The sequence below is a fragment of the Convolutriloba macropyga genome, chromosome 15 (genome assembly GCF_964194025.1).
Source record: "Convolutriloba macropyga chromosome 15, txConMacr16.3, whole genome shotgun sequence".
NCBI classification, from domain to species: Eukaryota; Metazoa; Xenacoelomorpha; order Acoela; family Convolutidae; genus Convolutriloba; species Convolutriloba macropyga.
The window spans coordinates 41,688,550-41,715,137 of NC_134482.1; the positions used below are offsets into that span (position 1 = coordinate 41,688,550).

General features: G+C 40.0%; 2 protein-coding genes across 2 annotated transcripts; both read left to right on the top strand.

Moving 5' to 3' along the window:
- Positions 1 to 6,141: 6,141 nt before the first annotated feature.
- Positions 6,142 to 6,621, top strand: LOC142354195 (uncharacterized). The gene has a single exon (XM_075406451.1). It carries the CDS (start codon positions 6,142 to 6,144, stop codon positions 6,619 to 6,621), a length of 480 nt encoding a protein of 159 aa, XP_075262566.1.
- LOC142354196 (uncharacterized) lies at positions 6,621 to 16,268 on the top strand. The gene is made up of 3 exons (XM_075406452.1): positions 6,621 to 8,191; positions 15,627 to 15,655; positions 15,736 to 16,268. Exons 1-3 carry the CDS (start codon positions 6,621 to 6,623, stop codon positions 16,266 to 16,268), a joined length of 2,133 nt encoding a protein of 710 aa, XP_075262567.1.
- Positions 16,269 to 26,588: the final 10,320 nt, after the last annotated feature.

A 26,588-nucleotide genomic window follows, 5' to 3' on the forward strand; every position in this document is an offset into this window, starting at 1 on the left:
ATACGTTGAATCTTATACGTTGTGAAATACAAAAAATTTGGATTTCCTGTACCGAAACAGGATTTTGCTTGCTATATCGACTTTGTACCGATACGTTGCTGATCTCAAGAAATTAAGTCTTGAATTCTTTTTAGTTTTTTTTTATAAAGACTTCGATTATTGATCCTTTTTGAAAGTTATCGCAACGAGAGCGGACATTTTGGTCCACCGAGAGAAAAAATCAGGGAGCACAACAACAACTGGACTTTTGAACACTTGTGAAGAGTCGGCTTCCCAGCCCAAAAAGTGAGAGAGGTGGTTTCAGTCAACATTTTTACATGCAAATCGGGTGACTGGAACATCCTGACGTGGTCTTCGGGGCAGTGCAACCGAGCATCACAAAAACTGTAAGACCGAGACAATTTGGGTTAGAAAAAGACGGATTTCACCAGAAAAGGCGAGTGTGACCGAAAATTGACGAAAAAACTCGTAAAAACTTAAAAAAAAACTGGTTATATTCGAAAAAATTAAACTCACTCGTAACTGATAAATTGATATTGGTCGAACGTAACGAAGGTGTAGGAACTTGAAAAACCAGCTTTCAAAAAAATTCGATAAATTTATCGAATTTTTTTGCTATTTTTAGGTCGAAAATTTGAAAAATCAAAAATTTGGTCAAATTTTTGATAAACTGGTAAATTATTGTTCAGTGTAGTTGGGGTAACAGTATAATACAGGTATTCAACAAAAAATTTGAATTTTGACCAAATTTTTGAAAATTGTCGATTTTACCGATTTTTGAGAAAAATTCTCAAAAAAACATCAAAAAACAAGAAAGGTTCGTAGTTTTTTGTCCCGATACGGTAAATACACGGTGATGCGAGCTTATGGTATTCATTTTGGGTGCTAGTTCGCTGTTCCACGCCATCAATAGTCTACCAAAAGGCACCCAAAAACGGTATAAAAGCACTGTAATTTCACTTCCGGGATTAAGCTTGAATCCTTTTGCTGTTAACGAAAGAAAAACGGTACAATATCAGTTGGATAACGTCTTCCGGCACAAAACTGATGTCATAATCTGGCACGACGCTATAAACAATTCGCTGACCTCTCACCGAACGAAAAATTTTCGAGCACTAGCGTTTTCCGAACTTTCTAAAGTTCTAGAAAGTTACCAAACTCGTTTGAAAGCTATAGTTTATTGCCAACGAAACGGAGCACCAAATATCTTTGGTTTTCTTAAGCAAACAGACGTTTTGACTATCCATGTACTGATTGACCTAGTGTCAAAGCGGAAACAGAAAGATCCAAAATTAGTAAAAGAGTACTATCAATTGCACCAGAAAGTTCATTTAGAACTTAAATCGTTAACATTAATTTTAACGCATCAGGAATCACTTCGGCGTTTGCTTAAGAAAACTCGTCATAGCAAACTCAATAAACGACGCCGTAGAGCCAAAAAGAATAAGAAACTCGCCGCTGAAGCGGCGTTAACTTCGAGTCTCCACTGAGTCCTATTTCTTTCCGGCTCGGTGACCTCAGTTTAACTACAGGGGTTATAGAGCTTGTTAGTTGTAGGACTCAGTCGCTCCGTCGTGTCCTGCTTTCGTTGCTTGATTATTTTAGTGTCGTTCGATTGGCACCACTCACTTTGTCAAGGTTTTCAATTATCGCATCCGCCGCTCCACCGTTTTTCCCGTTCCGTCGCTCGCTCGCTGCGCGACCGTTTCCGCTCCTCCTCTTGCGCGCGGATATTATATTCCTATTACGCTTTGGGGTTTTGCTCTCTGAGTCTCAAAAGATTATGTGTTCTGTGTCACCAGTTTAAACTACAGGGGTTATAGAAACTATAGTAATTGAGACTCGGTCATTCTCCCCTCCCAATCTCCCGTTCCTCCAGTTACGCCCCACCTTCTCTTTCCCCTGTCACAAGAATTGTCCAATTATTGATCACTTTGTTCTATCTAATTTGTTCTATCTCCCAATTTGTTCTATCTCCTAAACTGTTGTCCTAAAATCCCAATTTCGCAGACCAAGTTAAATATTGTTTCATCTTTCCTTTCTGTTTGTACACCAAACCTGTAAGTTAGTCTATTGTTGTATCCTTCCTCCCATTATGTCAAATCCCTTTACAAGCAAAGTTTCTAAGGTGTATGATGCAAGGGCCAAGATTGAGAAAGAGTTGTGCAAACTTTACGAAAGTATTGACGACGCTATCCAAGAAAAAGCGAGGCGAGTGAGAATAGAAAGTTTGGTTACCAAATGCAAAGACCTACTCGAAACTTGTATAGCAAAAAATGATAACCTGATAGGCCTTGCAGCTAAGACTGAACAAGCAGAGAAACTGCAGTCGGAATTAGAAGAATGGCTGGCAGTTGTGAATAAAAGACACGATGAGTATATGGAAAATGCCCGAGACTATATAGACTCCATTCAGTGCAACGAAAATTCAAAAAAGAGCTCTCAAAGATCCCACAAATCCTTGTCTGCTAGTACCTCTTCGAAGGCTTCAAGGGCTCGCAGGAAAAATTTTATATTAGCAAAAATTAGACGAGAAGAAGTGGAGGAAGAAAACAAAGCGGCTGCTCGAATAGCTGAAAGAGAGTATGAAATTGAGATGGCAGAGAGAGAACGTGAAATGGCTGAGAGAAGACATGAGATAGAATTGTTTTCTAAGAAACGTCAAATAGACCTCGAGAAAATGCACGAGGAAAATCGAAAACGTCTCGTCGAAGCTAAAATGCAGGAAATCAACTTAATGGACGATGAATCTTTGCTTTTAGAGACCGCCACTAATAGCTCCTCAAAACATGGCAGTATCTACTCAACAAAGAGCGAAAATCGCGTCAAAGATTGGATTGAGTCAGTTGGTAGTCAAAAAACAGCCATCTTGACGCGCAAACAGAAAAAATCCAGCGCTTGTTTCGATCAAGCTATTTCTTCCGCGGCAGCAGATGCACAAAATAGTAACTCTATTGTCCAAGAACTGGGTAATACTGTCGAGAATCATAATTTTGAGAACCATCGATCAGAAATGAACGATCAAAACCAACAGCATTTACCACAATTGATTTCTCAACCGTCAGATCTGATTGGAAATGATGATCTTATCCAGCAAATCAATCAAGGCAGCGAAGAGCCTGAACTCAATAATCCGATCTCCGAAGTAAACAATCAAAATGAAGGCCTGCCGAACAATACACTGCAGTTCTGGCAGTCTCTTGCTGATCAAGAATCTGCTTACTACCGTGGTTTGTTTTTTCAAACAAATCAACCTAGCTTGTCTCTGAAAGGCAATGCATACGCGAACCAGCCGCAAAACACCGGAAATTTACAAACTTCATCTCCAGCTCATGATTTTTCGACAGCGTCATACACCCCTCAACATAATCAAGATAGTGCTTTCCCGGCCGACGCTCAACTCAACCACTTGGCAGCGCAATTAGAAGCAAATTTGCCTGCAGCTTCGGCAAGCCCACTCCACAACCAGGCTTTATCAATACCACACAGTCACTACAGGCCTAACTTGAATAGATGGACCCTCGCTAATGTTCCATCAAACACCAAATCAAATGTTTTACCGATCGCTCCGCAGAGGTCCAATGTTAATGTCACGGCAAGCGTACCTGTTTCAGTAAGCACCGTAGGTGGTACAACGTACTACCATAATGCAATTTCCAGTGCAATAGTAGATAACCAGGCGCTGCAAACAGCACCATTCCTACCGGGATATCCCCCCGTTTCATCCTCGCTGCCTTACTCTCGAAATCCACTACCCATGCAACATCTTGCCGCACTCTTCAACATCTCAACAAGTAACAGTAAAAGATCTTGCCGAGTTACTTAGCTTCAGCAAGAGAGATCCCCTACCCGAGTGGAAACTTTCTCAATACAACGGCGACCCCCTTCAATGGCACGAATGGTACGGCCAATTTAGTAGTGCGATTGATTCGCAGACACTGAGTAATGACGTTAAGCTAACGTACCTGAAAACATTGGTAACAGGGAAAGCAAAGGCTGCAATTGCGGAATTTGCTTATTGTGGTTCAATGTACAGAGATGCATTGAAAACGCTTGAGCGTAAGTTCTTACAGCCACAGGCAGTGGTAACTGCGCATCTTGATAAATTGTCAAGCCATCCACCGGTAAAAATGCACAACTCAGACAGTATAATCAGCTTTGCTACTGTAATCTCAAGTCTCGTTGGCGTATTCAGGTGATTGTCATATGACACAGATCTTCGTAGCTCGTCCATCTTAAACCAGGCAGTTCAAAAGCTTCCACCAAATTTAAAAGAATCTTGGTCAATGCACACCGTGAAGAAAGAGTGGTTGAGGCCAACCATGTTAGATTTTAACGATTGGCTGAAAGAGAAAGCAGAAGCTCATGAGCGCATGAAAGCAATCTCTTTCAAGGGAAAACACGAGGATAATGGTAACATAAGTGTAACAAAAACAAAAGTCTCCTCAAAAGTCTTTACTGCTAATGCAAATGCAAAACAACATATCTCCAGTAAAGCTTCCTAGAGTGCAAAAAATGATTAATTGCCCTGCGCCCTTTGCAAATGTCAACATCCCATTTGGCGATGTCAATCTTTCCACGAAAAGACTCCTACGCAGCGTGCTAAGATTGCTGCAGAAAACCAACTTTGTTTCTCGTGCTTGAACGGCAAGCACTCATTCCGAACATGTACACGTCAACGAAAATGCACTATTGAGGGCTGTCGAAGCACTCATAACACATTACTTCACGGGGCAGAACGCGTTTTTCCCGTAAGCACTGAGAAGAAAAGCAACGTTGCCACGCTGACTAAAGTAAACCCCACAAAAACGTCATCAAATACAGTTGAAAATGCAAAGTCTATGGGAAAGGCTAGTTCCTCGGGACTCACTTCAATAACTGATGTAAAAGGGCTTCTTCAGGTTCTTGAAATCGATCTTTTAAGTCCCTCAGATGTACGCACTAGAGCACTTGTTCTCTGTGACACAGCTTGTAGTCACTCTTGGATATCCAGTGAGCTCGCTAGTCGTCTTCAATTGAAGGGTACCCCATTAAAGCTGACCGTGAATGGCATAAATACTCAAGAAACTATAACAACGGAATCTGTACAGGTTACTGTCCAACCAATAGGTGAAGACACTTGCTCTCCGTTTGATCTACTCCCTTATGTAAAAACAAATTTACGAGTAGGTTCCGACATTATTGATAATACTGCCATTCAAGAAAAGTATCCTCACTTAAGCGTGTTACCGAACAAGACGTATGACTACGCAAACGTCGAGATGATACTAGGCCAAGACGCTTACCACGCCATCCGCCCGATCGAGTATTTTGAAACCGAATCAAAATCCTCACCCGTTGCCGTTCGCTTACCGTTGGGATGGGTATTAAGCGGTCCGTTGCCATCTTCATCTGGTCTGGTTTCTACTTGTTTCAAGGCAGTAGCTAAACAAGATTCGGAGTTAGCAACCCAAATAAAATCCTGGTATGACATGGAGTCATATTGGGCTGTCAAGCAGGTCGATCCCCGTTCAGCATCTGACCATCGAGCAACTGCGATCCTCGAACAATCCACCGTACACAATGAGGGCCGATATCATGTAGGCATGCTTTGGTCTTCAGACGAAGTAAAACTCCCCAACAATTTTTTTTCAGCAATGGTGCAGTTCAAATCATTGGAAAAGAGATTAGGTAAAGATCCCGTTTTGTACAAGCGTTATGCACAGACAATTCAAGACGATCTCGATAAGGGATATCTCATCACCCGATTGTAAACCCTAACAAGCCAGAAAAAGTTCGTAGGGTGTTGAACGGTGCTTCAAAGTTTCGGGGTATATCTTTGAACAGTGTATTACTCACCGGTCCAGATCTGTTGCAGAGACTAATCCACACTCTGATGCGCTTTCGTCAGCATCAATTCGCTGTTTCCGCTGATATTGAGGGTATGTTCTTACAAGTAGGTGTTTGCCAGCGGAACAGTCGGTTTTGCGTTTCCTTTGGCGGGAAGATCCCTCAAGGAACATTGAGGTATACCAGTACACAAGACACATATTCGGCGCAAAAGATTCACCAACTTGCGCTAATTATGCGTTACTGCGTACCGCGAGAGACAATAATTCAGATTTTCCCGAGGCGGCGCAAGCCGTTAGCCAGAAATTTTATATGAATGATTACCTTGACTCAATGGAGTCACCCATCATAGTACAAAATATATCGCGCGATTTGATCGAATTACTGAACAGGGGAGGTTTCAAGCTGACTAAGTTCATCAGCAATGTCCCTGGCCTCCTCGAAGAGCTGGAGGACAAATCAGTTGAACAGGCTCCAAAAGAAATAGGCGCATTAAAAGAGGAGTCATCATCCCACGTTCTAGGTTTGAAGTGGGATCATGTAAATGACACACTAGTTGTAAGCCGCGGAACAATATGTGATGCCTCGAAAGCTGTTACACAAAGGCTGGTATTGAGTCTTGTATCAAAAATATTTGACCCAATTGGTCTTGTTTCGCCTTTTACTGTGAAAGCGCGGCTCCTCCTCAAAGATGTCTGGCGACTTCACGGTCAGAGCTGGGATGATGTACTCCCGAAGGAAATGATTGAGCGCTTCGAGTCCTGGAGCGCGAATTACCAAAACTTGGGCTAATGAAAATACCTAGGAGCTACTTCTCCGGTTCGTTCGAGCACTTGGAATTACATGTCTTTGGTGACAGTTCACAGGAGGTGTTCAGCGCAGTTGCGTTTTTGCGTGCTCTCGTGAATTCCTCAGACAACGGAAAAAGAACAGAACTAGCCTTCGTCATTGGAAAGGCACGAGTAGCTCCGATGAAAGTGCTCACCGTTCCTAAACTCCAACTCCAAGCGGCTTTGCTGGCATCCCGCCTCAGATTAGAAATTTGCGAGGCGCTCACCATTCAGATTCAACGCACGTTCATGTGGACAGATAGTACCACAGTCCTTCAGTGGTTGAATTCCCTAGAGAAACAGCCCATATTTGTCGCGAATCGTGTCTCCGAGATTCTAGAGGGAACAACGGTCGATCAATGGCATCACGTGGCAACGCAGAACAACCCGGCCGATGCCGGCACGAGGGGATTGTCCTCGGAGGCGTTGCAGAACAGCGCTTGGTTACGTGGTCCTGATTTTCTTCGTACATCTGACTTTCCATTTCGCCCGGGCACCGAAGTGGTGTCAAACATCAAGTTGAAGCGTCAAGCAGCTAATCCCAACCCTTTGGACAACTGCTCAGCCCTACAGTCCAACTCTTTAAATCCTGATTTCAGCATTCATCTGCGCAAATACAGTTCGTATCCAAAACTTCTTCGAATCGTTGCGTATGTCCTACGTATCCTTCCACGACACGCCACCTACCGATCTGTAGATGAAAAAATAGTAGAACCCGAGGAAATTACCGCAGCAGAAAAGAAATTGCAGCTTCTTACACAAGCAGAGTCTTTCCCCATTGAGCTTATGCAACTCCGCAGTTCAAAGAAAATCAGTAAAAGAAGCCCTATTGCTGCTTATTCGCCGTTTGTCGGGCCTGGTGGCCTGCTCCGTTCTAGTGGCCGAATTAAGCGCTTCGCTGACCTGGAGTTCAATTTGAAGCACCCCATAATCCTCGACGGTCGACATCCACTGGTGTACGTTTTCTTACGCCATATGCACCTCAAAAGTCATCATGAAGGTAACGATTATCTTCGCGCACTTGTCCAACAGCAGTATGCTGTTCTGAAGCTTCGTTCTATCTTCCGTTCGATTCGTTTTAATTGTGTCCTTTGCAGAAAACGAAGCACTAAGCCTGTTCAACCTTTGATGGCTGACCTTCCGTCCGAACGTCTTGCCTTCCAGTGTCCGCCCTTTACGAATGTCGGTCTAGACTACTTTGGTCCGTTTCACGTCACGATCCCTCGCTCCTCTGAGAAAAGGTGGGGTTTCCTGCTCACCTGTCTCACGACCAGAGCCGTTCATGTTGAGATTGCACATTCGATGGATACAAATTCGTGTGTTATGGGTATTGAACGCTTCATTGCTCGTCGTGGAATGCCGTTGGTCATTTGTTCCGACAACGGCACTAACTTTGTTGGTACAGAGAAAGAACTGTTGCTATGTTTTCTAAACTTGGACAAACAGAAAATTGCTTCGGAGCTGGCACAAAAGGGAGTCAAGTGGAAGTTTAATCCGCCTGCTGCACCGCACCACGGAGGTGTTTGGGAAAGGCTAGTTTGGAGTTTCAGGCGAACACTTTACGCAATCCTTGGCAATCGTCGGCTTACGGACGAAATACTCCTCACTACTTTCTGTCTGGTAGAACAGTCACTAAACAACCACCCATTGACTTCCGTAAAGTCCGATGCCAACGATTTAGATGCATTAACGCCAAACCATTTTCTTTTGGGGAATCGCAGTACTTGCCCTCCTTCACTCACCCTGTCGATGACTTCAATCACCGAAAGCGATACGCCAGAGCGCAAGCGTACGCTAATGCCATTTGGAAAAGATGGTTAAAAAAATATCTCCCCCCATTGAATCGTCGTTGTAAATGGAAGACTCCTTCCGATGAAATCTTGAAAACTGGTGACCTAGTTTGGATTATCGATAGCGACAGCCCAAGAGGCTATTATCCACTGGCCCGCATTTTGAGTCTACGTTATGGTAACGACGGCATCGCACGGTCCGCTCAAATTCAAACAAAATCCGGCTCATTGATTCGCCCTATTGTTAATTTGATACCAGTTTTCGAATCATCAGTTTTGGGGCCTGAAGATGTTGCTGACGCAATTGCGTGTAAGCGTAAATGAAAGAGCATATTAATTGTGCGTTCGCACAGATTGTTCCAACTGGGAAATAGCCTAATGGTTAGGACCTAGGGCCCTTAATCTAGAGGTTGCGGTTCGAATCCCGGTGGGACCAAATCTCTTTTTTTTGATATAGATGTAATCCAGAGGTCAAATTAATAGCATTTTTGACCTATTCCGACCTTGAAAAGAGCATCAATTACGTTTGGCCAACAACCTTGCTTGTTGTCTGATGTAAATCTTACGTACGTTTTTCTCTTACGTTGAGTCTTATCAGTTTTATCAGTCTTATAGGTGTTGAGTCTTATACGTTGAATCTTATACGTTGTGAAATACAAAAAATTTGGATTTCCTGTACCGAAACAGGATTTTGCTTGCTATATCGACTTTGTACCGATACATTGCTGATCTCAAGAAATTAAGTCTTGAATTCTTATTAGTTTTTTTATAAAGACTTCGATTATTGATCCTTTTTGAAAGTTATCGCAACGAGAGCGGACAGGCATGGTCAATTATAATCATGTTACACAATTTGGTAAAATCAGGAAATAAGCTTTCTCAATTCTTTACGCGGTAGGTAGTTGCAATTATAAAACAAATTTCATTGACTTTTGCATTAAGAAAATGGCCCGCAAATTTAATTGATTTTTCATGATTTGGTTATATACAAGCTACATGAGTTCAGAACTGTTTAGAGGATTTGAATGGTTAGACATTCTCACTAAGCGCGGTGCGAGGTTTGTACCTTGTTGATTTAACAACCAGTTTGCGATTAATATATGGCCACCAGCACTGCGTACCCATACGAATCATACCACATATTCTGGGAATGCTAGCAGTGCAATCGTCAATCTGGGCTTCTCACCGGTTGTTGTGGAAATCTCTCCTCTGGCCCACATGAAGACAGCCAGAATGTATGTAAGCGCTTCTCGAAAAGAAAAGATAAACCCGTTAATAATATTTAAACACTCGCTCTTGGTCTATAGTGAGAACGCTTTTGTTGATCTTTGAGCACTGCATTTTTACTGGTTTGTAAAACTGTAAGACCTATTTGTTTTTGTATTATTTTATTGCGGCGTTGTGATCTTGTTTATGTTTTTGTCACTATCAGATTGCAAAGAGAAACCTTGGCGATAATTTCGAATTTGGGCAAAAAGCGCTGGAATTGTTTATACTTTATGACTCCCGGGTTGCCCATCATACAACTTTCCTTGATTTCATACAAGGTCATATATGATCCCCGGTAATCATACAAGGTCATATATGATTTGTATGATTTCCCGGTAATCATACAAGTTTCATACAAAAAACAAAAAAAGTGTTAAACCACTCTAATCGTAACAGCTATAACGCTCATTCGGTAAGAAATACACCAGGCTAACCCAGCGATGAGTTTTTGAGATTCATTTTTCCCGGTAATCATACAAGGTCATATATGATTTGTATGATTTCCCGGTAATCATACAAGCTTCATAAAAGAAAAAAATTTTAATTGTAAATGAGTTAACAACTCCAGTCGTAACAAGTATAACGCTCTTTTAGTAAAAAAAAACACACGAGAATCAACCAAACGATGAGTTTTTGAGTTGCTTCTGTTGTTTTTTTAATAAAAAACCCCAAAAAAACCTTCATGGCGAGCTGGGATTTTTTCCAACATAACGATAGTGGGTTTTGGTGTTCAAAAACTATATAAAATAGTTGACCGTAAATGCCTCCAGATTTACGTTCAAGGAGTCGGGTCTAGGTGTATTCAACTTTGTGAGAAAATTGTTTCTCTTTATATCCCAAAAATAGGAGTACAGTTCGTATGTTTGTTGATTTCTCTTAAACTAATTTACCAAACAGAACAAACATAGTCCTAAATTGTTGATATTGTTTTATTCTTGACTGCTCTAGGTAGTTGTTTCCGAAAATCTATCGGGGCAAAAAGTTAAGATGTTCAATTTTGAAAAGAGTACTGAATTTTGTCATATTCGTGGACATCAATTTTCTGATACAACAAAACAGGCGAGTCGCTATGCGAGCTACTCCTCGATAGATGTGGAGATTAGTGGAAGGAAGCTCCGCAGTTAGTGGAATAAAGTTTCTTCTACAAAACTGTTTTACATGAATTTGCGAAAGTTGGCTGTCCACTCGAAAAAAAATTGGATTTATTTTGAGAGTTCTACTGATTCCCATGCAACTAACGAAAACCCAAAGGGAAGATTCAGGGTTCTCTTCTTTTTTGATTTTTTGAAATAGCTGAACAAGCTCGAGCAAATGAGTTTTTCTATTTGTTGGGCTCATTAAATGATGTTTTTTTTCTAAACTATGAAAAAAATGTAAATCCCGCCGATTTAACGCATTACCTTAAAAGTTAAACTATTTTTGAAGTTTATGTTACAAATATATCGTGCTATTTGGTCTCCCAGATTGCGCGTGACGCTATTTAAACCCAGTAATTGGGTGCAATTTCCATTTTTTTTTTCAGTTTTTCAATTGTAGGCTTTACATGAATTTCCAGCTCCTGTTGTTTCTTTAATAAAAAAACCCAAGAAGCCTTCATGGCGAGCTAGGATTTTTTCCAACATAACGATAAAAGGATTTGGAGTTCAAAAGCTAAATGAAATAGTTGACTGTAAATGCCTCCAGATTTACGTTTAAGGAGTCGGGTCTAGCTGTATTCAACTTTGTGAGAAAATTGTTTCTCTTTATATCCCAAAAATAGGAGTACAGTTCGTATGTTTGTTGATTTCTCTTAAACTAATTTACCAAACAGAACAAACATAGTCCTAAATTGTTGATATTGATTTATTCTTGACTGCTCTGGGTAGTTGTTTCCGAAAATGTGTCGGGGCAAAAAATTTAAGATGTTCAATTTTGAAAAGAGTACTGAATTTCGTCATATTCGTGGACATCAATTTTCTGTTACAACAAAACAGGCGAGTCGCTATGCGAGCTACTCCTCGATAGATGTGGAGATTAGTGGAAGGAAGCTCCGCAGTTAGTGGAATAAAGTTTCTTCTACAAAACTGTTTTACATGAATTTGCGAAAGTTGGCTGTCCACTCGAAAAAAAATTGGATTTATTTTGAGAGTTCTACTGATTCCCATGCAACTAACGAAAACCCAAAGGGAAGATTCAGGGTTCTCTTCTTTTTTGAAATAGCTGAACAAGCTCGAGCAAATGAGTTTTTCTATTTTTTGGGCTCATTAAATGATGTTTTTTTCTAAACTATGAAAAAAATGTAAATCCCGCCGATTTAACGCATTACCTTAAAAGTTAAACTATTTTGGAAGTTAATGTTACAAGTATCTCGTGCTATTTGAGCTCCCAGATTGCGCGTGACGCTATTTAAACCCAGAAATTGGGTGCAATTTCCATTTTTTTTTCAGTTTTTCAATTGTAGGCTTTACAGGAATTTCCAGCTCATGTTGTTTCTTTAATAAAAAAACCTAAGAAGCCTTCATGGCGAGCTAGGATTTTTTCCAACATAACGATAAAGGGATTTGGAGTTCAAAAGCTAAATGAAATAGTTGACTGTAAATGCCTCCAGATTTACGTTTAAGGAGTCGGGTCTAGCTGTATTCAACTTTGTGAGAAAATTGTTTCTCTTTATATCCCAAAAATAGGAGTACAGTTCGTATGTTTGTTGATTTCTCTTAAACTAATTTACCAAACAGAACAAACATAGTCCTAAATTGTTGATATTGGTTTATTCTTGACTGCTCTAGGTAGTTGTTTCCCAAACTCTGTCGGGGCAAAAAGTTAAGATGTTCAATTTTGAAAAGAGTACTGAGTTTTGTCATATTCGTGGACATCAATTTTCTTATAAAATAAAACAGGCGAGTCGCTATGCGAGCTACTCCTCGATAGATGTGGAGATTAGTGGAAGGAAGCTCCGCAGTTAGTGGAATAGAGTTTCTTCTATAAAACTGTTTTACATGAATTTGCGAAAGTTGGGTGTCCACTCGAAAAAAAATTGGATTTATTTTGAGAGTTCTACTGATTCCCATGCAACTAACGAGAACCCAAAGGGAATATTCAGGGTTCTCTTCTTTTTTGATTTTTTGAAATAGCTGAACAAGCTCGAGCAAATGAGTTTTTCTATTTGTTGGGCTCATTAAATAATGTTTTTTTCTAAACTATGAAAAAAATGTAAATCCCGCCGATTTAATGCATTACCTTAAAAGTTAAACTATTTTGGATGTTATTGTTACAAATATATCGTGCTATTTGGTCTCACAGATTGCGCGTGACGCTATTTAAAACTAAAATTGGGTGCCATTTGCATATTTTTTCAGTTTTCAATTGTAGGCTTTACGGGAATTTCTTGCTCCTGTTGTTTTTTTAATAAATAAACCCAAAAAGCCTTCATGGCGAGCTGGGATTTTTTCCAACATAACGATAGTGGGTTTTGGTGTTCAATAGCTAAATAAAATAGTTGCTTGTAAATGCCTCCAGATTTACGTTTAAGGAGTCGGGTCTGACTGTATTCAATTTGTGAGAAAATTGTTTCTCTTATTGTCCCAAAAATAGGAGTACAGTTCGTATGTTTATTAATTTCTTAAATTAATCTACCAGACAGAACAAGCATAATCCTAAGTTGTTGATATTGAATTATTCTCGACTGCTCTAGGTAGTTGTTTCACTACATCTGTCGGGGAAAAAGTTAAACATGTTCAAACTTGAAAAGATTGCTGAATTTTGACGTATTCGTGGACATCAATTTTCTGATACAACAAAACGGGCGAGTCGCAATGCGAGCCACTGCTCGATAGGGGAGGAGTTTAGTCGAAGGAAGCTCCTCATTGAGTGGAATTAAGCTTTTCCTATAAAAGTTTTTTTTATTTTTTGCGAATTCATGAAGTTCTTGTTTGAGTTCTTTTTTTTTATCAAAACACACAAAACACCCTGGCCTTTAGGGCGAGTTGGGAATTTTTGCCAGCTCCTAATAGAGGTTTTGGGTGATCAGTAGCTACGGAGTAGACCTGAATTTTGTTCAGAATTATCTACGTGGCGCGATTAGATGTTTTGCGCGATTTTGCGAGAAATCGGGCTCTCAAAAATCGGGGTACGCTTCATGTCACAAATGATTTCTCCAAAACTGCTGTAATAAATCGGACTGCAATGCTCGCGTTTTTTTGGTCTTAACCCCTTTTGCTGGCAGTGTTATTAGTTTCCCAAGTCGCCCTAATAAAAAAGTTGAAGGAAAGAATTTGTGAAACTATCACATTGAGAAAGGAATTTAATGTTTTGTACTTTTTCAAATTTCTCATTCAGTTTTTGACTAAAACGAGTGAGTATTGGCATTATATGTTGCTCTTAAGACGTGCTTCTCGGGAATGGCTTGTCACAGTCACTGGAAACGTTCTCTAGAACTGTTATTCACTAATGAATGCGGAAAAACAAATTTTTTCTCAAATTTTGTGGCTGAGTGGTGTTTTCCGCAAATGAATAGATTTTTGAGCGTGTGTTTTGTGTTTTCTAGACACCATTTAAGTTGTTGAAGCTAATGAAATCAAATAATGGGGTTAATACAACAATTTTTCTTTTTTCACGATTTCATCAAATTTCTGTGGATGTTGTTTTATGTCATAACACACAAAACATCATAACCTTCATGGTGAGGTGGGAAATTTTTTCCCACCTCACCATGAAGGTTTGCCGTGACCCAGAACGTCGAATTGGACAAGAATTACACCCACAAATACGCCGGGAACGCTGTTTCACGTTGTTTTACGTCGGTTCTGGAAATCATGGGCTTCGATTTTAGCCCAAAAAATGGGGTACAGAACAGTAGTCTGTTAATATCTGCTAAAGTACTGGACCAAATTAAACGGGAGTGGTCGCATTTTGTTAGCACTGAACCCCTCTTGCTTGCAGTACTTGGTTGGTTTCCCAAATCGGCCTAATCAAAAAGTTATTAATGTTCAAAATTGAAATAGTTCGAATTTTCGGGCTATCTTGCGTGACCCAAATTTTGTTACAACAAAACACGGGAGTTACCAAACAAATGTTAGTATTTTAGAATCCTCAGTTAGTGGGGAGTATGCCCATATATATTTTGCATAGCATTTTACGGAATTGAGATTGTCAAATTTGGCTCTGAAGTCAGGTCACCACGCTTTTTTGGTCATTTGGTACGGTACCTTTATTTTGTTATAACTCCTTGAAGAGTGCACCGATTGGGCTCATTTTTTAATATGATGCGTATCCCAATCAGTGCTACAAACTGTACTAAGGGGAATTGTTTTTGTTTCGCCGTTTTAGAGAAATTGTCTAGTAAACTTGACCTCGATTTTAGCATCAGAAGCGGTTGACACCATGATCGCACCACTTTGAAGCTTTGAATTTTGTCACTTCGGGAATTGTTGTTTTGGAGTACCAGTATAAGCACTGTAGTCCCCATGTAATGTGGGGAAACTCTACTCCAATTTTCAGCCATATTGGTTGAGGGGTTGATGTTCTCTCCCCTTATTACTTATATGTATACTATTATTCTAAGGTGAGGGCGTTTCGCCCCATGGGGTGCACCCCCCCTGTCCCGTTGAGACGCTGGTTAGTCAACTCCCCCCCTCCTCTTTCTTTTTGGTGAACCCCATGCATTTGTACGGCGTGCGTGCGTGCGGCTTTCACGGCGTTGCGATGCGTTTTCTCCGGCGTTTCGTTGATCCCGTCTGTACACGGGCAAGTCTATTTGATAAAAAGTTCTGATGTTCCCTTTCAGCAGTAAGTGTCACCCCAGCTGCACGGGTCGAGGCAGCGCCCAAATAGTCTGGTCGGCGACCGGACTGGGCTCCAAATTAGTAGGATAGGATTAGCATAATTTGTACTTCATGTTGCTTAAGAGAATACTAGGTTGCCTCTATTATAGTTGGATCGAGACAGCACTCTTAGAGTCAGGTCGGCGACCTGACAGGCCTGGAAGATAGTAGGCTAACAGTAAATAAAGTTTCTAGTTGCTTGTTAACACAAATGTTCAGTACTCACTATAACTTCAGTTGAAACGAATAACCTGCTACGTAACTTCAACGTTGGACTGATAGGCGATTCTCATCTGACTAGAATGGCTCCCTTCATGCAACCACAAGTTCGCATTATTGGCAGAGGTGGCGAAAGAGCTAGTAACTATGCTAGATATTTGCAGGAAGTCAGACAGCTGGACATACTTCTTATTTTTATTGGAGGAAATGACATAACTGGCAAGAACGGCTCTCCAGCGTCCTCTAAATTGAAGGACTTAGTACATGATATAAAGTCATTGTTCTCCTATGCAAGGTCGTACGGCATCATGGTGTTGACATGCGACATCATTCCTCGGGATGCCAACAAAATTGGCACAGACTTAACCAACAAAAGGCTGCTGAAAAGATTCAAGCGCAAGCATATTGTTCTGAGAGGTTGCTTCAACTTCCGAATGCTACGCGACACGGTGCACCTAGAAAATTATGACGAGTTATGGGAGCTCCTGGAGGCTAAAATTGTTCAGAGGTTGCATGATGCGTATCGGTTTTGAAGCCCTGCAATAGCCAACTTGTTCAACTGAAGGGCCGATTGAGGCCTTATTTATTCTGATTGACGTTGCTAATTTCTTTTCTTTTATGTTTTGTGTTTTGAAGCATCAGTAAATGTTTCCATTTATTCAAGCCTTTTGAACTTAAATTTTCTGCAAAACAATAATTGAAGTGCCGATTGTCGCACAACTTTGCAACTTTGCCTAAAAAGAGGTAAAATGAGCGCTATTATTGATTGACATTAAGTTGTTTCTACTTACTTTATTAATAATTTCCTTGATGTGTTGTCGATTGCTTGTTTAGTGAACATGTTTAACAATCAGACATTTCGGGTTTTGATGCGCTTCTCTCGGAAACAGGAGTAGTGCCGATTGTGGCACAATTTTGCCTAATAGATGTAAAAATTGTAATAGAGGTTTTTTTTGCATTGCCACTTTTGATTTAAAACTAGGTCGGTTCTGGTCCCTTGAGATCTTTAAGGCAATTTAATTATTCAGTAACAAACTAATGAAGTGCTTGGAGGCAATAGGGCTGTTTTTTTCTTCCAAGGGTGGGTCAAAAGATGTGTTTCCCTCGCCAAAACGTTTCTTTCAGAAGGTCTTTGATTGTTTTAAATTGCTTCTTATCTGACAGCAATTCAGGTTTTTCGGGGCTTTCTGGTTGTGGTTTCTATCTACCAGACTATTAAATACTGCTGTGCAGAAGAAACGGATCGGGTTTTGAAAATTTGGCTGAGAAATTCAGTTTTTCTTTGGAAATTGGCCTTTTTTTCTCTGAGATGTACAATTTTGTCCTTTTTTAGACCAACCTGGGGTAACATATATTGGTTTCTGGTGGTTTTTGTGGTCATGAATCGTTTGTTATGTATATGGAAACGGGTGCATACGAAATCTAAGCCAACAGGTACTTCATCTTGGTTTGCAACTTGTCTGAATGAGGTCGGCTTTTCACTTCAGTTATTGTTCGTTTTTGCCTAATTTCGCGTACCACTTGATTTTTCACTGCTTTATGCCTCTTCGAACCCTGTGGGGAATCAATTATGCAAAGCTATGAACTGGTTGGAGGTAATAGGGCTGGTTTTTCTTGCAAGGGTGGGTCAAAAGATGTGTTTCTCTCGCCAAAACGTTTGTTTCAGAAGGTCTTTGAATGTTCTAAATTGCTTCAAATCTGATAGCAATTCAGGTTTTTCGGGGCTTTCTGGTTTTGGCTTCTCTCTACAAAACTGTTAAATACTGCTGTGCAGAAGAAACGGGTCAGGTTTTGTATTTTTGGCTGAGAAGTTTGTTTTTCTTTGGAAATTGGCCTTTTTTGTCTGAGAGGTACAATTTTGTCCTTTTTTAGGCCAACCTGTGGAAAGATATATTGGTTTCTGGTGGTTTTTCTGGACGTGAATCGTTCGGTATGTATATGGAAACGGGTGCATTTGAAATTTGAGCCAACAGGTACTTCATCTTCTTGGTTTGCAACTTGTCTGAATGAGGTCAGCTTTTCACTTCAATTTTCGTTCGTTTTTTTGTTTAATTTCCCTTACCACTTGACTTTTCACTGCTTTATGTCTCTTCGAACCCTGTAGGGAATCAACTTTGCAAAGTTTTGAACTCGTTGGAGGTAATAGGGCTGGTTTTTCTTGCAAGGGTGGGTCAAAAGATGTGTTTCTCTCGCCAAAACGTTTCTTTCAGATGGTCTTTGAATGTTCTAAATTGCTTCAAATCTGATAGCAATTGAGATTTTTCGGGCTTTCTGGCTGTGGCTTCTCTCTACAATACTATTAAATACTGCTGTGCAGAAGAAACGGGTCAGGTTTTGTAAATTTGACTGAGAAGTTCTGTTTTTCTTTGGAAATTGGCCTTTTTTGTCTGAGAGGTACAATTTTGTCCTTTTTTAGGCCAACCTGTGGTAAGATATATTGGTTTCTGGTGGTTTTTCTGGACGTGAATCGTTCGGTATGTATATGGAAACGGGTGCATTCGAAATCTGAGCCAACAGGTACTTCATCTTCTTGGTTTGGAACTTGTCTGAATGAGGTCAGCTTTTCACTTCATATTGTGTTCGTTTTTTTGCCTAATTTCCCTTACTACTTGACTTTTCCTTGCTTTATGTCTCTTCAAACCCTGTAGGGAATCAACTATACAAAGTAATGAACTGGTTGGAGGTAATAGGGCTTGTTTTTTTTTGCAAGGTTGGGTCGAAAGATGTGTTTCTCTCGCCAAGACATTTCTTTCAGAAGGACTTCGATTGTTCTAAATTGCTTCAAATCTGATAGCAATTGAGGTTTTTCGGGGCTTTCTGGCTGTGGCTTCTCTCTACAATACTATTAAATACTGCTGTGCAGAAGAAACGGGTCAGGTTTTGTAAATTTGGCTGAGAAGTTCTGTTTTTCTTTGCAAATTGGCCTTTTTTGTCTGAGAGGTACAATTTTGTCCTTTTTTCGGCCAATCTGGGGCAACATATATTGGTTTCTGGTGGTTTTTCTGGACGTGAATCGTTCGGTATGTATATGGAAACGGGTGCATTCGAAATCTGAGCCAACAGGTACTTCATGTTCTTGGTTTGCAACTTGTCTGAATGAGGTCAGCTTTTCACTTCATATTGTGTTCGTTTTTTTGCCTAATTTCCCTTACTACTTGACTTTTCCTTGCTTTATGTCTCTTCAAACCCTGTAGGGAATCAACTATACAAAGTAATGAACTGGTTGGAGGTAATAGGGCTTGTTTTTTTTTGCAAGGTTGGGTCGAAAGATGTGTTTCTCTCGCCAAGACATTTCTTTCAGAAGGACTTCGATTGTTCTAAATTGCTTCAAATCTGATAGCAATTGAGGTTTTTCGGGGCTTTCTGGCTGTGGCTTCTCTCTACAATACTATTAAATACTGCTGTGCAGAAGAAACGGGTCAGGTTTTGTAAATTTGGCTGAGAAGTTCTGTTTTTCTTTGCAAATTGGCCTTTTTTGTCTGAGAGGTACAATTTTGTCCTTTTTTAGGCCAACCTGTGGTAAGATATATTGGTTTCAGGTGGTTTTTCTGGACGTGAACCGTTCGGTATGTATATGGAAACGGGTGCATTCGAAATCTGAGCCAACAGGTACTTCATCTTCTTGGTTTGCAACTTGTCTGAATGAGGTCAGCTTTTCACTTCAATTTTTGTTCGTTTTTTTTGCCTAATTTCCCTTACTACTTGACTTTTCACTGCTTTATGTCTCTTCAAACCCTGTAGGGAATCAACTATGCAACGTAATGAACTGGTTGGAGGTAATAGGGCTTGTTTTTTTAGCAAGGTTGGGTCGAAAGATGTGTTTCTCTCGCCAAAACATTTCTTTCAGAAGGACTTCGATTGTTTTAAATTGCTTCAAATCTGATAGCAATTGAGGTTTTTCGGGGCTTTTTAGTTGTTGCGTCTCTCTACAATACTAATAAATACTGCTGTGCAGAAGAAACGGGTCACGTTTTGTAAATTTGGCCGAGAAGTTCTGTTTTTCTTTGGAAATTGGCCTTTTTTGTCTGAGAGGTACAATTTTGTCCTTTTTTAGACCAACCTGTGGTAAGATATATTGGTTTCTGGTGGTTTTTCTGGACGTGAATCGTTCGGTATGTATATGGAAACGGGTGCATTCGAAATCTGAGCTAACAGGTACTTCATCTTCTTGGTTTGCAACTTGTCTGAATGAGGTCAGCTTTTCACTTCAATTTTTGTTCGTTTTTTTGTCTAATTTCCCTTACCACTTGACTTTTCACTGCTTTATGTCTCTTCGAACCCTGTAGGGAATCAACTTTGCAAAGTTATGAACTCTTTGGAGGTAATAGGGCTGGTTTTTCTTGCAAGGGTGGGTCAAAAGATGTGTTTCTCTCGCCAAAACGTTTCTTTCAGAAGGTCTTTGAATGTTTTAAATTGCTTCAAATCTGATAGCAATTCAGGTTTTTCGGGGCTTTCTGGTTTTGGCTTCTCTCTACAAAACTTTTAAATACCGCTGTGCAGAAGAAACGGGTCAGGTTTTGAAAATTTGGCTGAGAAGTTCTGTTTTTCTTTGGGAATTGGCCTTTTTTTGTCTGAGAGGTACAATTTTGTCCTTTTTTCGGCCAATCTGGGGTAACATATAATGGTTTCTGGTGCTTTTTCTGGATGTGAATCGTTCGGTATGTATATGGAAACGGGTGCATTCGAAATCTGAGCTAACAGGTACATCATCTTCTTGGTTTGCAACTTGTCTGAATGAGGTCAGCTTTTCACTTCAATTTTTGTTCGTTTTTTTGTCTAATTTCCCTTACCACTTGACTTTTCACTGCTTTATGTCTTTTCGAACCCTGTAGGGAATCAACTTTGCAAAGTTATGAACTCGTTGGAGGTAATAGGGCTGGTTTTTCTTGCAAGGGTGGGTCAAAAGATGTGTTTCTCTCGCCAAAACGTTTCTTTCAGAAGGTCTTTGAATGTTCTAAATTGCTTCAAATCTGATAGCAATTCAGGTTTTTCGGGGCTTTCTGGTTTTGGCTTCTCTCTACAAAACTGTTAAATACCGCTGTGCAGAAGAAACGGGTCAGGTTTTGAAAATTTGGCTGAGAAGTTCTGTTTTTCTTTGGGAATTGGCCTTTTTTTGTCTGAGAAGTACAATTTTGTCCTTTTTTCGGCCAATCTGGGGTAACATATAATGGTTTCTGGTGCTTTTTCTGGATGTGAATCGTTCGGTATGTATATGGTAACGGTTGCATAGAAAATCTGAGCCAACAGGTACTTCATCTTCTAGGTTTGCAACTTGTCTGAATGAGGTCAGCTTTTCACTTCAATTTTTGTTCGGATTTTTGTCTAATTTCCCTTACCACTTGACTTTTCACTGCTTTATGTCTCTTCGAACCCTGTAGGGAATCAACTTTGCAAAGTTATGAACTCGTTGGAGGTGATAGGGCTGGTTTTTCTTGCAAGGGTGGGTCAAAAGATGTGTTTCTCTCGCCAAAACGTTTGTTTCAGAAGGTCTTTGAATGTTCTAAATTGCTTCAAATCTGATAGCAATTCAGGTTTTTCGGGGCTTTCTGGTTTTGGCTTCTCTCTACAAAACTGTTAAATACCGCTGTGCAGAAGAAACGGGTCAGGTTTTGAAAATTTGGCTGAGAAGTTCTGTTTTTCTTTGGGAATTGGCCTTTTTTTGTCTGAGAAGTACAATTTTGTCCTTTTTTCGGCCAATCTGGGGTAACATATAATGGTTTCTGGTGCTTTTTCTGGATGTGAATCGTTCGGTATGTATATGGTAACGGTTGCATAGAAAATCTGAGCCAACAGGTACTTCATCTTCTAGGTTTGCAACTTGTCTGAATGAGGTCAGCTTTTCACCTCAATTTTTGTTCGGTTTTTTGTCTAATTTCCCTTACCACTTGACTTTTCACTGCTTTATGTCTCTTCGAACCCTGTAGGGAATCAACTCTGCAAATTTATGAACTGGTTGGAGGTAATAGGGCTGGTTTTTCTTGCAAGGGTGGGTCAAAAGATGTGTTTCTCTCGCCAAAATGTTTCTTTCAGAAGGTCTTTGATTGTTTTAAATTGCTTCAAATCTGATAGCAATTCAGGTTTTTCGGGGCTTTCTGGTTTTGGCTTCTCTCTACAAAACAGTTAAATACCGCTGTGCAGAAGAAACGGGTCAGGTTTTGAAAATTTGGCTGAGAAGTTCTGTTTTTCTTTGGGAATTGGCCTTTTTTTGTCTGAGAGGTACAATTTTGTCCTTTTTTCGGCCAATCTGGGGTAACATATAATGGTTTCTGGTGCTTTGTCTGGATGTGAATCGTTCGGTATGTATATGGAAACGGGTATATACAAAATCTGAGCTAACAGGTACTTCATCTTCTTGGTTTGCAACTTGTCTGAATGAGGTCAGCTTTTCACTTCAATTTTCGTTCGTTTTTTTGTCTAATTTCCCTTACCAGTTGACTTTTCACTGCTTTATGTCTCTTCGAACCCTGTAGGGAATCAACTCTGCAAAGTTATGAACTGGCTGGAGGTAATAGGGCTGGTTTTTCTTGCAAGGGTGGGTCAAAAGATGTGTTTCTCTCGCCAAAACGTTTCTTTCAGAAGGTCTTTGAGTGTTTTAAATTGCTTCAAATCTGATAGCAATTCAGGTTTTTCGGGGCTTTCTGGTTTTGGCTTCTCTCTACAAAACTGTTAAATACCGCTGTGCAGAAAAAACGGGTCAGGTTTTGAAGATTTGGCTGAGAAGTTCTGTTTTTCTTTGGGAATTGGCCTTTTTTTGTCTGAGAGGTACAATTTTGTCCTTTTTTCGGCCAATCTGGGGCAACATATAATGGTTTCTGGTGCTTTTTCTGGATGTCAATCGTTCGGTATGTATATGGAAACGGGTGTATACGAAATCTGAGCTAAGAGGTACTTCATCTTCTTGGTTTGCAACTTGTCTGAATGAGGTCAGCTTTTCACTTCAATTTTCGTTCGTTTTTTTGTCTAATTTCCCTTACCACTTAATTTTTCACTGCTTTATGTCTCTTCGAACCCTGTAGGGAATCAACTTTGCAAAGTTTTGAACTCGTTGGAGGTAATAGGGCTGGTTTTTCTTGCAAGGGTGGGTCAAAAGATGTGTTTCTCTCGCCAAAACCTTTCTTTCAGAAGGTCTTTGAATGTTCTAAATTGCTTCAAATCTGATAGCAATTGAGATTTTTCGGGGCTTTCTGGCTGTGGCTTCTCTCTACAATACTATTAAATGTTGCTGTGCAGAAGAAACGGGTCAGGTTTTGAAAATTTGGCTGAGAAGTTCTGTTTTTCTTTGGGAATTGGCCTTTTTTTGTCTGAGAGGTACAATTTTGTCCTTTTTTCGGCCAATCTGGGGCAACATATAATGGTTTCTGGTGCTTTTTCTGGATGTGAATCGTTCGGTAGGTATATGGAAACGGGTGTATACGAAATCTGAGCTAACAGGTACTTCATCTTCTTGGTTTGCAACTTGTCTGAATGAGGTCAGCTTTTCACTTCAATTTTCGTTCGTTTTTTTGTCTAATTTCCCTTACCACTTGACTTTTCACTGCTTTATGTCTCTTCGAACCCTGTAGGGAATCAACTTTGCAAAGTTTTGAACTCGTTGGAGGTAATAGGGCTGGTTTTTCTTGCAAGGGTGGGTCAAAAGATGTGTTTCTCTCGCCAAAACGTTTCTTTCAGAAGGTCTTTGAATGTTCTAAATTGCTTCAAATCTGATAGCAATTCAGGTTTTTTGGGGCTTTCTGGTTTTGGCTTCTCTCTACAAAACTGTTAAATACCGCTGTGCAGAAGAAACGGGTCAGGTTTTGAAAATTTGGCTGAGAAGTTCTATTTTTCTTTGGGAATTGGCCTTTTTTTGTCTGAGAGGTACAATTTTGTCCTTTTTTCGGCCAATCTGGGGCAACATTTAATGGTTTCTGGTGCTTTTTCTGGATGTGAATCGTTCGGTATGTATATGGAAACGGGTGTATACGAAATCTGAGCTAACAGGTACTTCATCTTCTTGGTTTGCAACTTGTCTGAATGAGGTCAGCTTTTCACTTCAATTTTCGTTCGTTTTTTTGTCTAATTTCCCTTACCACTTGACTTTTCACTGCTTTATGTCTCTTCGAACCCTGTAGGGAATCAACTTTGCAAAGTTTTGAACTCGTTGGAGGTAATAGGGCTGGTTTTTCTTGCAAGGGTGGGTCAAAAGATGTGTTTCTCTCGCCAAAACGTTTCTTTCAGAAGGTCTTTGAATGTTCTAAATTGCTTCAAATCTGATAGCAATTCAGGTTTTTTGGGGCTTTCTGGTTTTGGCTTCTCTCTACAAAACTGTTAAATAACGCTGTGCAGAAGAAACGGGTCAGGTTTTGAAAATTTGGCTGAGAAGTTCTGTTTTTCTTTGGGAATTGGCCTTTTTTTGTCTGAGAGGTACAATTTTGTCCTTTTTTCGGCCAATCTGGGGCAACATATAATGGTTTCTGGTGCTTTTTCTGGATGTGAATCATTCGGTATGTATATGGAAACGGGTGTATACGAAATCTGAGCTAACAGGTACTTCATCTTCTTGGTTTGCAACTTGTCTGAATGAGGTCAGCTTTTCACTTCAATTTTCGTTCGTTTTTATGTCTAATTTCCCTTACCACTTGACTTTTCACTGCTTTATGTCTCTTCGAACCCTGTAGGGAATCAACTTTGCAAAGTTTTGAACTCGTTGGAGGTAATAGGGCTGGTTTTTCTTGCAAGGGTGGGTCAAAAGATGTGTTTCTCTCGCCAAAACGTTTCTTTCAGAAGGTCTTTGAATGTTCTAAATTGCTTCAAATCTGATAGCAATTCAGGTTTTTTGGGGCTTTCTGGTTTTGGCTTCTCTCTACAAAACTGTTAAATACCGCTGTGCAGAAGAAACGGGTCAGGTTTTGAAAATTTGGCTGAGAAGTTCTGTTTTTCTTTGGGAATTGGCCTTTTTTTGTCTGAGAGGTACAATTTTGTCCTTTTTTCGGCCAATCTGGGGCAACATATAATGGTTTCTGGTGCTTTTTCTGGATGTGAATCGTTCGGTATGTATATGGAAACGGGTGTATACGAAATCTGAGCTAACAGGTACTTCATCTTCTTGGTTTGCAACTTGTCTGAATGAGGTCAGCTTTTCACTTCAATTTTCGTTCGTTTTTTTGTCTAATTTCCCTTACCACTTGACTTTTCACTGCTTTATGTCTGTTCGAACCCCGTAGGGAATCAACTTTGCAAATTTTTGAACTCGCTGGAGGTAATAGGGCTGGTTTTTCTTGCAAGGGTGGGTCAAAAGATGTGTTTCTCTCGCCAAAACGTTTCTTTCAGAAGGTCTTTGAATGTTCTAAATTGCTTCAAATCTGATAGCAATTCAGGTTTTTTGGGGCTTTCTGGTTTTGGCTTCTCTCTACAAAACTGTTAAATACCGCTGTGCAGAAGAAACGAGTCAAGTTTTGAAAATTTGGCTGAGAAGTTCTGTTTTTCTTTGGGAATTGGCCTTTTTTGTCTGAGAGGTACAATTTTGTCCTTTTTTCGGCCAATCTGGGGCAACATATAATGGTTTCTGGTGCTTTTTCTGGATGTGAATCGTTCGGTATGTATATGGAAACAGGTGTATACGAAATCTGAGCTAACAGGTACTTCATCTTCTTGGTTTGCAACTTGTCTGAATGAGGTCAGCTTTTCACTTCAATTTTCGTTCGTTTTTTTGTCTAATTTCCTTACCACTTGACTTTTCACTGCTTTATGTCTCTTCGAACCCTGTAGGTAATCAACTTTGCAAAGTTTTGAACTCGTTGGAGGTAATAGGGCTGGTTTTTCTTGCAAGGGTGGGTCAAAAGATGTGTTTCTCTCGCCAAAACCTTTCTTTCAGAAGGTCTTTGAATGTTCTAAATTGCTTCAAATCTGATAGCAATTCAGGTTTTTTGGGGCTTTCTGGTTTTGGCTTCTCTCTACAAAACTGTTAAATACCGCTGTGCAGAAGAAACGGGTTAGGTTTTGAAAATTTGGCTGAGAAGTTCTGTTTTTCTTTGGGAATTGGCCTTTTTTTGTCTGAGATGTACAATTTTGTCCTTTTTTCGGCCAATCTGGGGCAACATATAATGGTTTCTGGTGCTTTTTCTGGATGTGAATCGTTCGGTATGTATATGGAAACAGGTGTATACGAAATCTGAGCTAACAGGTACTTCATCTTCTTGGTTTGCAACTTGTCTGAATGAGGTCAGCTTTTCACTTCAATTTTCGTTAGTTTTTTTGTCTAATTTCCCTTACCACTTGACTTTTCACTGCTTTATGTCTGCTCGAATTCTGTAGGGAATCAACTTTGCAAAGTTTTGAACTCGTTGGAGGTAATAGGGCTGGTTTTTCTTGCAAGGGTGGGTCAAAAGATGTGTTTCTCTCGCCAAAACGTTTCTTTCAGAAGGTCTTTGAATGTTCTAAATTGCTTCAAATCTGATAGCAATTCAGGTTTTTTGGCGCTTTCTGGTTTTGGCTTCTCTCTACAAAACTGTTAAATACCGCTGTGCAGAAGAAACGGGTCAGGTTTTGAAAATTTGGCTGAGAAGTTCTGTTTTTCTTTGGGAATTGGCCTTTTTTTGTCTGAGAAGTACAATTTTGTCCTTTTTTCGGCCAATCTGGGGTAACATATAATGGTTTCTGGTGCTTTTTCTGGATGTGAATCGTTCGGTATGTATATGGTAACGGTTGCATAGAAAATCTGAGCCAACAGGTACTTCATCTTCTAGGTTTGCAACTTGTCTGAATGAGGTCAGCTTTTCACTTCAATTTTTGTTCGGTTTTTTGTCTAATTTCCCTTACCACTTGATTTTTCACTGCTTTATGTCTCTTCGAATCCTGTAGGGAATCAACTATGCAAA